Below are 13,600 nucleotides of genomic sequence, written 5' to 3'. Positions count from 1 at the left end.
CAATTTTTGGCTTCTTTTGTTACCTTAAAATAGTCCCAAAATCTTATAGTATACGAATACGACAAACCTTTAGTGAGGCAACTTTTCTGGTGGGGGAGGGGGGGGGGGGGGGTGTTTAGATGGAGATGAAACAAATGCTTTGGTGCATTACCGGTTCCATATCATCAACAACAGTGAAAGGGGTGTTTGGTGTTAGGAAGGGTATGACAGAGGGTCCATCCTCTGGTCTGAGGACTAAATCGTCATCTGCGTCACACACTTTGATCTTGGTTGTGGATCCAAGAGACAGAGAGACAGAACTGGTCTCGGTTATTACAGTAGTCTCGGTCACTTCTAAAATCAATCATTTGACTTGACCTTACTTTAACTTAATCAACGTCAATGATCCTTTTTCGTTACCAAAACACTGATCTTAAGGAGAGAGTTTCATAAATGCATTCACTTTGTTTAGAACCATAACCAACCTTTTGAAAAGAGCTCATTGCAATTTTCGATAAACGAAAAAACATAGCCGGCAGATTGCCGGAATAGCTGCGAAATAGACTTGCGTGCCGTAAAATACAGATGGAAAAAGATACAGAAGTGAGTTGATAATAGTTATCGCCGCCGCCTATAAAACTTACAAGTTTATTTCAAAGGAGGTTGTTTTTGGGTGCAAAAAAAAGTTTCCCTGTCGCATCTCGAACCGGCGATCTCCGGATTAACAGCCAGTCGCCTTAACCACTCGGCTGTCGGACCATACAATCTGTTTTCTTACAATCAACTTTGTTTTAGGAACAGATTCTGTTTCTGAATAACCGCAACTTAGGTCACGCAGAAAGCGTGAAATCAAGCGCGAAAAAGCCATTTAAGCAGTGACGAGATAGAATGTTCTAGAACAAATGTAAAACGAAAATAAAGCGTCAAACGACGAAACAAAAAACATAGCCGGAAGAATTCCGGAAGCGACTCGAAGCACCAAAACTTCACAAAAAGCTGAAGCCATTACCTTTTGTATTAAACCATTAACTCATTACCTCCCCGGGTCTGATCTAAAAATCGGTGAAACTTAAACCACTGTCACCAAAAGAAAAGTATGCAGCAAAATTTTATTATTGAAAACGTTTGGTAACGTTAAAAAAGTCTGAAATTTTTAGGATGGTTAAAAAACTGATAGTCTGACAAAACTGACAGGGCCATCAATTGACCTCAGATAATTATTGATTCTAATCTCAAAAAGATCGCGAAAGCAAACGGCAGATAAAAGCTTTTCAAAAAAGACAGGAAAGTCAAAACTATTCAAAAAAAGAGTGCTCAAACTTAAGAATCAGAGAACCACTACAATTATATTTCTAATCACGGCAATTAAGACAAAAATAATACATGATTCTTCCTTGTTGTATATATGCTAGACAACATGATTTCATACTAATTCAAAAATTAAATTAATCATAGAAAAACAAAAGCAACAGAATAATAATCAAAGGCAAAAAATCGTCTAAAAACAATACCGAGCCCGAGGCCCGGAAGAAAATTGCAATGAATAGTAATAAGTAGAAATGTTGGAAAAGACTTTCTAGCAGATTCCCAGTACTGCCTTATTTTGAATTAGATCAATTGCAAACCGAAGAAACCAAGATCTAAGAAAAAGCTGAATTCATTCAATTTTTTAACAACTGAAAAAATCAATATAACAATATAAAAGTAGGTGTCAGGACAAAAATAGAATGATACAGACGAGAATGTGAAGAATATGGACACAATGTTAGGAACACCGTAACAAAAAGACCAATTCTTGATTTTTGAAAGTTAAAAATCAAATTTAAGAAAATCAAGAAAAACGAGTACATTTCATTGATCAGCATTGGAGACATAGAAAAGACAACGAGTCATTCGAGACAAAAATCCAACTTGCTGAAGATAATAAAACAAGAAAAAGCAGAATTCAGACATGCGAAACAATGAAACAATTTGCAAAGAAGTGGTCAAAAAATATTTAAGACTGCATTTATTAAAAAAAATTTATCTGTTTTTTCAAAAACTTAACACTGAAAAATGATTCAATCTTCATTGAAACGAAATTAAAGTCCCTCATATTCCCCAAAATACTATTTCTAGTAATTAAAAGCAAAACACAAACAAAAAACTGAAAAAAATTAGCAAAAAACTACGAAAATCGGATTAGCAAAAGTACAATTTTATGAAACAAAATTACATCGAGGTAGAAAGAGGAATTGAGTATATGAATTATCAAAGGGAAGTTGCCATATTAACTGATTTTTGACAAAAACCAGCTAAAAGATCCAAAAATGAAGAAATTAATAGAACAAAAGCCAAAAAATAACTAAAAAATCAAGAAATATGTGCCAATTTCGCATTTGAAACGCAATTTCAGGCTATGCAAAATACTGTGCTATCAATTTCCGGGGTTTACATTTCAACATAGCATCGATTAAAAATTATTTCTACAAAAAAGCAAATTACAAGCAAACAAACTAGGCCACGGCCACTTAGACGAAAAAACGGCTAAAAACGGTTATCTATATGTGCCATTCAATCAAAAACTACTTTTCAATGTCAAAAAGTCATTCACTAAACGCAGCGCATGATCAAAAAACTTCTCTCGCTCAGAAAAAATTAGTTCACACTGCAATTTTACTCGCTTTCGCTTTTAGGTCAAAACATCGTCTGAACGAATAGTACTTCCGGTAAAAAAAAAACCTTAAGAAAACCAATACTCCTCTTCGAGTCGTAAAAAACCAAGAGCACCGCAATATAGCTACGCTCAGCTTACAGCTTCGCAGCTATAAAAAAGATTTCTAAACAATTGTAAACAGAATGATAATTATATTCAAATTCAAAACTTGCTATTAGATCTAAAATTATGAAATTTAAAATAACAAACATTTTGGAAGAACTGATTTAAATTTTTATTCCGCAGTTAAAAAGAAAATTTCTTGACTATTTCAACAATAATTCTCGACATAACTTTCGGTTAAGCAAAATTTGAGTTTTAAATTCTCGGCTACGCTTTAAACTGACATGAATAAATAAGTGTTTATTGGAGTCAGATGCAGAAAAAAGGCCAGGTGTTGCTTCTTGTCTGCAATAATTGGTACAAAAGTTAGAACCCTTGCAGCTGGAACGTCTGGATTAATTTGAAGTGTCTCAATTCACTTTAAGTATTTTGACACATCGTTTATGTTTACTCGAAATTGAGTATTTATTGAGAGGCCATCAGAAAAGGTCGTCCAACTACTAGACTCATCTTACAATTCGCAACCCTTGCACTCGTTAAGCTCAATGGTACCCCTCTTTCAGACGACGTTACAAGTGAGACCACTAAATACCTTGTATGACACTGTTGTACCGATTTTATATATTCATAAGTTCTATGAGTTAGAGCATTTTCTCAATTCATATTTCTCCATTTTTGAAATGATCAGTATCAAATAATCGGCTGCAAAATGATCCGAGTGGGAATTCTTCAAAGAACAAATACTCTAAAAAACTAAAGAGGTCTAGATAAAAATTAATTCCAAATTCCGTCCGTAAGACCATACATAGAGCATATTTACATTTATCATACAACGAGAAGGCGCTTATTTCTGTCATCGACACAAGCAGGAGAATTAGTCACAGCTCCTAGTATTTCAGATTGGGATATTCACTTGAAGACAAACAGTCCAGACAGCATAAAATAGCGTCTTGTAATTTTAACATATCACAATAAACGAAATTGCCAACAATGCCGGTCAGCAAATCTCGAGATAATCAGCGCTCATGCAGTCGCATTTCACGGTACATGCAGTCATATAGCATAGCAGGATTGCAGAGATGCTTGAAGGAGATATCTTTTGCCTGTACTACGGAAAAAACCTAATCCCTGCGAGATAACCCACACTAGGAGCCAGCTGCTGTTTTTGACGTTACAGGAAAGTATTTCTGCAAAAAAAAACAATTTTTGTTGCGGCAATCCCATCAGCCTTTGAAACTGTTATTGCTGATGTGCACAGGTGCAATTCTCATTACGCCGAGAGGAACACCAGCCAGTTTTGAAAGCAACTTACTTTTGCGTGGTTCTCGTTATGAGCATTATCATTATCTTCCCCATACTAGTAAGTTGACATTTTACAAACTGATCGTCTCCTCCAATCTGGATATAAAAAAATGTATTTAAGCGCCAAATTAGAAACCTGTTTAAAAGTACTCACTCTCGCATGTAATGAAGCGGGGCTCGATGTCTGTTTTGAGACATCCCTCAACTGTGATAGTGAGGGCGTCAAAGATAGCCCCTAACTGCTCGGGACTGCCGTCACCATTGTTGAACATAATTGTTAGTACTGAAGAATCATCTGGGCTCCTGGGAAATTCGTTGATGCTCACGCGTGGATCGGTTACCTAAAATTTAAGTTGGGTTTCAATTTTCTGGGGTATAAGGACTGTTAGAAGCAGTCTTCTATGAAAAATTGCTCAACCAATATAAAATATAGTCTCAAAAAATTTTTTTGGTGTCTTTTTTCACTGGATTTGGATAGCTAAATTAATTGACGAACATTAATGAAACAATGAGATGTATAAAATTTCACTTTTTATTCCAACCGCGCAGCGAACTTTGCATTATAGTTAATTACAATTTTCAGGGGGTCCGGTTGGCTGAAACAGAGAAAAAAAATAATTTTGACACAAAATCGTTTTGGAAAATCGTACAAGATAAATCGTTTTCAGTTAAACATGTGTTGCTGAACTGATTACTTTTATTTTGCCACGAACAAGGATATTTTTGAAATTTCTCCAAAATCTCCCAATGTGGCAAAAAAATTAACAACAGTTACTTGGTAGGTTGGGGTTTTCAAGCAAGGTGATGGTGTTCTTTAAAAAACGGAATCCAACCGCGTCAATTTAAAAAATGATCATGCCCTAATGATCAAATGCCACTAATCACTTTTCGCTCCTCTTACTGTTCCAGCGTGATTAAAATATCTACTCCAATTTGACTTCTCATGGACAAGAAAAAGTTGGCAAAACTATGAACAAATCTTTTAAAAAAGACAGCGCACCAATACAATTCACATTCTTGGAAAGATAAAACCATGACAGGTTTATTCGTAACCTATAATTCAAAAACCTGTCATTGACTTAGCAAATAACTAAGTGTAAAATGGACTATGAATGCATTGGGAAACCAATTAAAAAGAAAAACAAAATTAAAATTTGAAACAACAGTAGAATTAAAAGTTAAAATACTGCGTGTGAACAAAAACCGCTAGCGAGAAAGCGAATTTTGTTCAAACATAATTTCTCAGTCGATTTTCCGCTCCACTTCCTGTTTCGGCGGGACCAAAATTAATACTTCAAATTAACTTCAAAAATCAAGAAAATGTATGAAAAGATCATAAAAGAGAGCGCCCCAATGCAATTCAAATTCTTTGGATTTACAAAAGAGGTCCGCTATAGCCGGTTGAGAAGATGGGGTGGCTGATAACAAAAAGTTTTCCTACAAAGCAGCATGAGACATTGAGCTTACCTCGCCCACGGAGAGGACTTCAAAAACGCCGCTGCCTGGAAAAGTCGGGAAGAGGTAGTAGTCGACACCAGCAAGAGTAGCTTTCAAGGTCAGCAAGAGATCGGGGTCTTCTGTTGACAAGATAAGGTCTAATTGATTAATCGTTGCAGCGTCCTAAAACACCTCTTTTTTCAATAAGTTTGGCAGCTATGTGATCCACATATAATTAATACAATTGTAAGGAATAGAATTTCTGAAAGTTCAGAAAAGCAAAAAACTGACCCCTAGCGGATAATACTGCTCCCTGATGTAATCAGACATTGTCTCATCGCACACTTTGACTGATGTTGCCTCAGATCCTCCGGCTCCTGATGTTGCTTGAGATCCTTCGCCACCTGAAGTTGCTTGAGATCCTTCACCTCCTGATGTCGCTTGAGATCCTTCGCCACCTGATGTTGCTTGAGATCCTTCGCCACCTGATGTCGCTTGAGATCCTTCGCCACCTGATGTTGCTTGAGATCCTTCGCCACCTGATGTTGCTTGAGATCCTTCGCCACCTGATGTTGCTTGAGATTCTTCGCCACCTGATGTTGCTTGAGATCCTTCGCCACCTGATGTTGCTTGAGATCCTTCGCCACCTGATGTTGCTTGAGATCCTTCGCCACCTGATGTTGCTTGAGATCCTTCGCCACCTGATGTTGCTTGAGATCCTTCGCCACCTGATGTTGCTTGAGATCCTTCGCCTCCTGAAGTTGCTTGAGATCCTTCGCCTCCTGAAGTTGCTTGAGATCCTTCGCCACCTGATGTTGCTTGAGATCCTTCGCCACCTGATGTCGCTTGAGATCCTTCGCCACCTGATGTCGCTTGAGATCCTTCGCCACCTGATGTTGCTTGAGATCCTTCGCCTGCTGAAGTTGCTTGAGATCCTTCGCCTCCTGAAGTTGCTTGAGATCCTTCGCCACCTGATGTCGCTTGAGATCCTTCGCCTCCTGATGTTGCCTGAGATCCTTCGCCACCTGATGTTGCTTGAGATCCTTCGCCACCTGATGTTGCTTGAGATCCTTCGCCACCTGATGTTGCTTGAGATCCTTCGCCACCTGATGTTGCTTGAGATTCTTCGCCACCTGATGTTGCTTGAGATCCTTCGCCACCTGATGTTGCTTGAGATCCTTCGCCGCCTGATGTAGCTTGAGATCCTTCGCCACCTGATGTTGCTTGAGATCCTTCGCCTCCTGAAGTTGCTTGAGATCCTTCGCCTCCTGAAGTTGCTTGAGATCCTTCGCCTCCTGAAGTTGCTTGAGATCCTTCGCCTCCTGAAGTTGCTTGAGATCCTTCGCCACCTGATGTTGCTTGAGATTCTTCGCCACCTGATGTTGCTTGAGATCCTTCGCCACCTGATGTTGCTTGAGATCCTTCGCCGCCTGATGTAGCTTGAGATCCTTCGCCACCTGATGTTGCTTGAGATCCTTCGCCTCCTGAAGTTGCTTGAGATCCTTCGCCTCCTGAAGTTGCTTGAGATCCTTCGCCTCCTGAAGTTGCTTTAGATCCTTCGCCTCCTGAAGTTGCTTGAGATCCTTCGCCTCCTGAAGTTGCTTGAGATCCTTCGCCTCCTGAAGTTGCTTGAGATCCTTCGCCTCCTGATGTCGCTTGAGATCCTTCGCCTCCTGATGTTGCTTGAGATCCTTCGCCTCCTGATGTTGCTTGAGATCCTCCGGCTCCTGATGTTGGTTGAGATTCTCCAGTCCCTGGAGTTCCAGCAGGAGTACCTTTTGGAATGAGTGTTGTCCGGACATTTGTTGGAACTGGTAGGGAATACATATCGGTGACACCGCATGGACTGATTGTTGACACTCCAACAGTTGACAACAATGTGGCTGCTAAAACAGACACTCAAAAATTAGGTTCAAATGCAAGGTGAATTGCTCTTTACTTCTCGGCCAACTAAAAAAAGTTTTCACCAGTTTTAATGAAGCTCTTTTGTTAAAAAGACTTTTTGTCTGAAATGCATTCTGCTTTGAATGGCTCAAAAGAAATAGTCTAATTGATCCGAACTTTAATGGATCCTTTATTGCATATCAAAGAAACATGTCGTTTCAGTGAAGCAGAGAGGGGGAGGTTGGTCAAAATTGCAATCGGCTCAAAATTGCAAAAAGAAAGAAAATATAATTAACAGCATCAATCACTGCCAAAGATGTAAAATTCACTTGGCCCATATAAATAGATAAAAAAGGAACCTAAGTACAAAAAAACATGACTAAATCACAATTAGTCAAATAAAATGAAGAAAACATTCCTTTGAAAATCGATACTATGATGCAAAATTTTTTATAAATCAGCTTTAGAGCTTTTACCGTGGCAAACATGAGGCTATGGATAAATTCGGCCAAAACACCAGATCAGGGCATCGTTAAAGATTGGGCTGCAAACGATGGAAAAAATGAGGCGGAGCGAATTTTTAAAAATTTTTTTAATGATTGCCGTCAAAATAATATTTTTTGCTTCCCCTTCTGTTTTTAGAAACGCTCATGTCACAACTATCCAACAACCAGATGACCAACAACCATTTTCACCATCAATCGTCCTGTTTCTGTTACACTTACATTTGTAATCATTTTAGAAGAGACTACTCCAAATCCAAATGATGGACTGTACCATCAAATCAGGATGCTAAGCTGTATAGTTTTCAACAATATAGTTTTCGAAACAAACACTTGCAAACAATCTTGTGGACCATTCAAATGTTTTTAACTCAACAAAAAAATTGAGCCAAAAACAAAATTATAAGATGACTGTAATGTTGTCGAATTTGCTTTCGATAGTGCTTTATGTTAAAAATGTTTCTGAAAAATCTGAAAAACTGTCTGGCAAAAATAGATAGTTACTGGCAAGATTATCAATTATCGTCAAAAATTAGGAGGATAGAACTGTTTGGTTTCACAAACAAAAATCAGCCAGATCATAAAAGGATATTTTGTACAAAAACCAATACAAACTAAAACCGACAAATGTTGGAAAAATTGCTCTTGAACGACAGGGGAGGCAATTTAATTCAAGTAGACAAAAATAAAAGAATAAGGTGGCGAATATTTATTTTCCTTTGAATTTTTTGGAAAACTTGAAATATCTCTAAACAATTTCAATAGCCACAAGAACAATAGCTTTTAATTTCAAAAATAGATAGGTTTACTTATGGTTCCTTAGGACGCCATTGGGACCTAGAATCATTGAGTTGAGTCATAGTACTATAATGTAACAAATTTAGAAGAACTAAAAAACTTACAAGCAGTGAAAAATTATGTATGTTCACCTTGATCTCATTTGAAATTCAATGGTTCTTGTTGATAAGTGGATTAGGTAAAAGGACAATAAGAAGCATCACAAACATTGACCACCCGCAGAATATATATGAAAACGTTTATCGTCCAAGTCACAAAATGTTTTCTAAGATATTTAGCCAAAAAGGAAGTCAAAATTCGCTTTATAAGGAGTTGGATGAGTCCAAAGATAGATAGTTACTGGTAAGTATATCAATTATTGTCAAAAATTAGGGGATAGAACTGTTTGATTTCACAAACAAAAACCAGCCAGATCATAAAAAGTTGTTTTTTACAAAAACAAATACAAAAATAACGATGTGAGACCTGTTCAAGTGTGCTGATTTCTAGGAATTCATTTTCGTTCGAAACGGATGTTTGAACTTCAATAAAACATGATCCAGTCATATCGCGTTAGATCACAAGTTCCATTAACCGAGGTTGAATGTAACAAAATTAAGTTTGGTCTCCCATCTTTTAATCAGCGGAATTTTTGAATAACACGGTGCCCAGAGCTTTGCAACGTATTAATCGAACAATAGATCGCGCCCCCTAAGTACCTGAATAATTTGATCACCGTCGAGATCTGCAATTCAAAGCTGATGTTGAGTCAAGTAACATTATCAATCTAAGTTTAGTCGACTTCTACTTGGCACGATTTCGATTCAGTGGGTGAACATCATCATCAACTCTAAAAAGGACGGACCTGTTTCAAATGACGTGGAACCGAAGAACGAAAAGACATATATTTTTTTCGGACATAAAAAAGACAAAACATGGCAAACCATTTTTTTAATGACAACCGATTCCTTAACGTTGAGTTAATTACTTTTTCGCATAAGATCAAGGAGCTTAAAGATAAATTATGCAGACAAATTAATATTATAAAATTATCCTCGTATTTCTTGAAAAGTTGTTACCTCACTTTCTAACATACTTTAACAAAATTAAATCATGCTATATCACTTTTGATAACAATAAGTAGCCATAAAACTTCTTCCAAAACACAAGAGAGCCAGACAAAAGAATGTTGTTGGAAACTACACACTAAAATTTTCCTAGATGAACTTGCTTTATTAAATAGATTAAACTATATCTAAATAGGATGCTATTGAGACCAGTAATTAAACAGAATAGCTTGCTAATGTAGAGCCGAAATGAAGTTAATGCCAAAAAACCTTGCTTCAAAAAGTAGCACGATATATCTTGATTCAACTTGTTCGGTTAGATGTTTTTTTCAAATCAATCTCTCGCACTCTATCACAGTGTTATGAACAAAAACAACTCGCTTCCCACCCATCTACTTAATTCTGATCAGTTGTAAAATCATGTTTTTCGCCCGATCTACTTCCTGCTTCAGTTCTACTCCAACAAGATAACCGATCAAAAAAAGATGCTTCACCAACACTCTTTTTAGAGCTAATAAAAGCCGACTGAGAAACAAGTCAATTGGACTGAAAAGATGTCAGAATCTTAAATGACGTCAGGAGGAGTTGAATAATATTTCTCATAAAATTCAAGTGCAAAAGTTTATATGTGTGATATCTTACTTTCTCCACAAACGTGTACAGTTAAGCCTTCAGGCTCACTGCAATGGTCTTGGACGTCGGCTGCAATGTAGAGTGTGGATGCATTCAGGCCATCTGTTATTGCGATCACCACGTAGTCATCAGGTTTCACGCTCAGCAGAGTTGCCTGCTGTGAGGTTGACGTCACAATTGACGCATCATCAGGCTAAAAAAGAAACAGATTAGTAATAATAATAATAATAATAAATTATTTCCAGAGGTCAATAGAAAAAAAATATCTTAATTATGTATATTTACATCGAGACAAAATCAATATTACTCTGGGAGAGCGCTATTAGGCCATAAAGGCCTGTTTTCAAGTGTCTCAAGCGGAAGAGAAATGACTATGGTAGTTGCTGACAAGAAAAACAGGAAAATTACCGCTGTCAATAAAAAATTAATTAGTTATTATTAAACTTAGATAGTAACTCACAATTACTAGTATTAACAAATATTAGGAACAGATATTAAGAGTACATGAAATGCCCCTATGACAAAATTGTATAATTATGACAAAGTTGTAGTTTTACCAATCTCTTGCAACTTTTTTGATTAATGAAGTAAATGTTCCATATAATATGAAAGTTCTATGATTGAAACTTTTTGTCAATCCGGGTCCCATCTCTTCTCTCTTTAAAGGTTAGAATACATTATATCCAGATTTATGTCATATTCTAGAATTTGCGAGCTCGACACCTGTTTACAAATTTGGTCGACAATTTTAAAATGCAAGTGTGGCCGAATAGGCAGGGCTAACCATTACAGTTATTTATAATTTTACATTAGGACCATTGTGGCATCCTCATAAGCTGAACGCGAAGCTACTGGAGGGGGGGGGGTCTTCGAAAACATAGTATTGAGTATAGGAAAAATGACGTTACTGGTACAAATAGTTGTTGGACCGTTGGAAATGGTAGTCACACTTGTTAACGATATTAATCTGTAGTTATCTGCTTACCACTCCATTGGAATCGTCAAACGGAACTGATGTGACTTCGTAGGCAGTAAGAGTGAAGACAGCAGCACTCGGATCCGTGTTGTCTTCCACCACTGTCACTCTCAACACCAACAACTCAGTTTCACCACTTACGGGATCCTCATACACAAGCTTCACTGCTCCAGGCTCAACCGAGTCCAGTCCAGTGATGACCAGTGAAGTCAAAGTTGACATGTCGGATGTCTCGTCAAGAGGAACCTTAGTGAAAGTGTCCAGATCCGACATGTTTGTGGCACAGGCAACCGGGTCTACTTCTTTGAGCTCTTCGAAGCCAAAATCGTCGCAGACTTTCTCAACTTCGGGAGTTGAAGATACTTCCGTGGAGAGTTCTGAAAAATCCCATTTGATTTCTTCATTATCAAAGAAAGTTTTCATTTTCAAAGCAGATTAGAGCGCTCAGAGAAATGAAACAATATAATAATAGAAAATAAATCGATTTCTGTAGCCGCGAAAATTTATGTGTATTCAGAACACATAATTAAAAAAATTATGTTAATGACTACAGATAGATCAATATTGGGCCATGGACCCGTTCTAAGCGTTTCAGATGAAACAACCGCATTTCTTATAAAGAGAGTTAAAAATCAGCCAATTAGATATATAGGAAAAATAGAAAACAGTTAGAACAAATTCTGCTTATGATTACCTGATTTCACAAACTAAAACTATTTGAGAAGTTGTGACTAAAAATATCGGTCTGTTCCCAAAATTCTATTGCATTATGCAAAATACATGGAAGGAATATGACTATACATTTGCAAAACTTAAGCTAAACGTACGCTCACGAAATGTTCATCAAAAAAACTTTTGCGGATGATAATTTTTTGCATAGTACTTTGGTCGTCTTTGCTTTATCTGGACAAGAAGTTAATTGACTAATTCAATAATTTTTGATTATTAAATATACGAGCTCAAATAAGAGCAGCTCTGTGATTAAATAAGTATTGTTTGTTTCGCTCTCAACGGTGCTCAACGCTCTCAAAGTTATTTTTAAAAAAAAATCTATTTCTTTAATTTTTTGGTTAATTTTGTGGTAAGAAATTAATGTTCTTAAATTCGCCCATCCGAAGACTAAAACCCAATTTTGAAAAAAATGGAAACAAATACTTTAATGCTCCATGTAGGAGCTTTGCAGTTAAAACTTCTTGTCATCTGCAAAACAACTGATGTGTAAATAATCAATTTATTTTCGACTTTTGCTATATGCTCACGAAACCTCTTATCATCAACTTGAGGACCTAAGTATCTGGAAAAGTTTACTCTAAAAGTTCTTGTTTCATACATTTTCAACGCACAATATGCCGTCTTTTGGTCATTCTCCAAAACACCATAAACTCCATTTTGCCGGTTGAATAGAGTGTTTTTGCTAGCCAACTAAAAAATGTATTCAAAATTTCAATCATTTTGATCATCTGGGACCACAATATTTTTTTAACTGATTTTCGTGACAATTGTATCCCGCTAAAAACATTCTATAATTTAACTGACTCATATTAAGATTATTTGTATTTGATTATTTTTATTAATTAATGATATGCTATATTTTGATTAAGAATTTGTGTAACTTTTTGCTGCTTCAATAAGCTGCTCTCAAATAATTTTCAACTAGACTGATACACACTCACTTGACCTTATATCTTTGCATTAAATTTTTTTAAAAAGCCAAATCCAGATTGAGGAATTCATTTATGACAGTGAGTTAAGTAACATGTGACCAAAAACTTCGTAACGCCAGTGAACAAAATTTATCCCCTCACTTAGAGTCAAAAATGACGTCACGCACGCAATTAAGTAAAAATTACCTGAACCAATAAAAAAGCCAATAATTATCCCAGCTATTGCTTTGCGACTATGAAAAAACACGAACACACACACACACACAAACACGTATACAAAACACACACACACGCACACATCGACAAACTCACACACAAATACACACACCCACGCATGCACACTTTAAAAATTGACTTAACGCTGACAGTTTATATAAAATCTTGAATATTATTTAATTTGATGCATCGATTGGAAGGCAGTTTTTAAACTCGTAGTCCTATAATTGCTTACATTTTACAAAAAGATAAAAAAGAAGTTTTAAATATATAGCAGCTTAAATTTTACTGATTTTTGAAATTTTTCTGTCTCCATTAGCTGACATCAGTTCCCTGCAGATGGCAAAAGCAAGTACCTTCTTTAAAATCGTTTTGCATCATGTAACTGAAAAAATTCCTTTCTT

General features: G+C 36.6%; 1 protein-coding gene across 1 annotated transcript in view; it reads right to left on the bottom strand.

The window, feature by feature from the left end:
• Positions 1-13,600, bottom strand: part of LOC142338148 (uncharacterized) — a 127,701-nt gene that overhangs the window by 94,478 nt on the left and 19,623 nt on the right. The window contains exons 7-12 of the mRNA XM_075387784.1: positions 11,326-11,693; positions 10,350-10,533; positions 5,768-7,362; positions 5,507-5,659; positions 4,194-4,380; positions 152-333 (exon numbers count right to left, since the gene is read on the bottom strand). Coding sequence (XP_075243899.1) covers positions 152-333; positions 4,194-4,380; positions 5,507-5,659; positions 5,768-7,362; positions 10,350-10,533; positions 11,326-11,693 — 2,669 coding nt within the window. The remainder of the gene's footprint in view (positions 1-151; positions 334-4,193; positions 4,381-5,506; positions 5,660-5,767; positions 7,363-10,349; positions 10,534-11,325; positions 11,694-13,600) is intronic.

This window comes from Convolutriloba macropyga, chromosome 4, assembly GCF_964194025.1.
Source record: "Convolutriloba macropyga chromosome 4, txConMacr16.3, whole genome shotgun sequence".
NCBI classification, from domain to species: domain Eukaryota; kingdom Metazoa; phylum Xenacoelomorpha; order Acoela; family Convolutidae; genus Convolutriloba; species Convolutriloba macropyga.
This window is presented reverse-complemented; position numbering and strand designations above follow the sequence as displayed.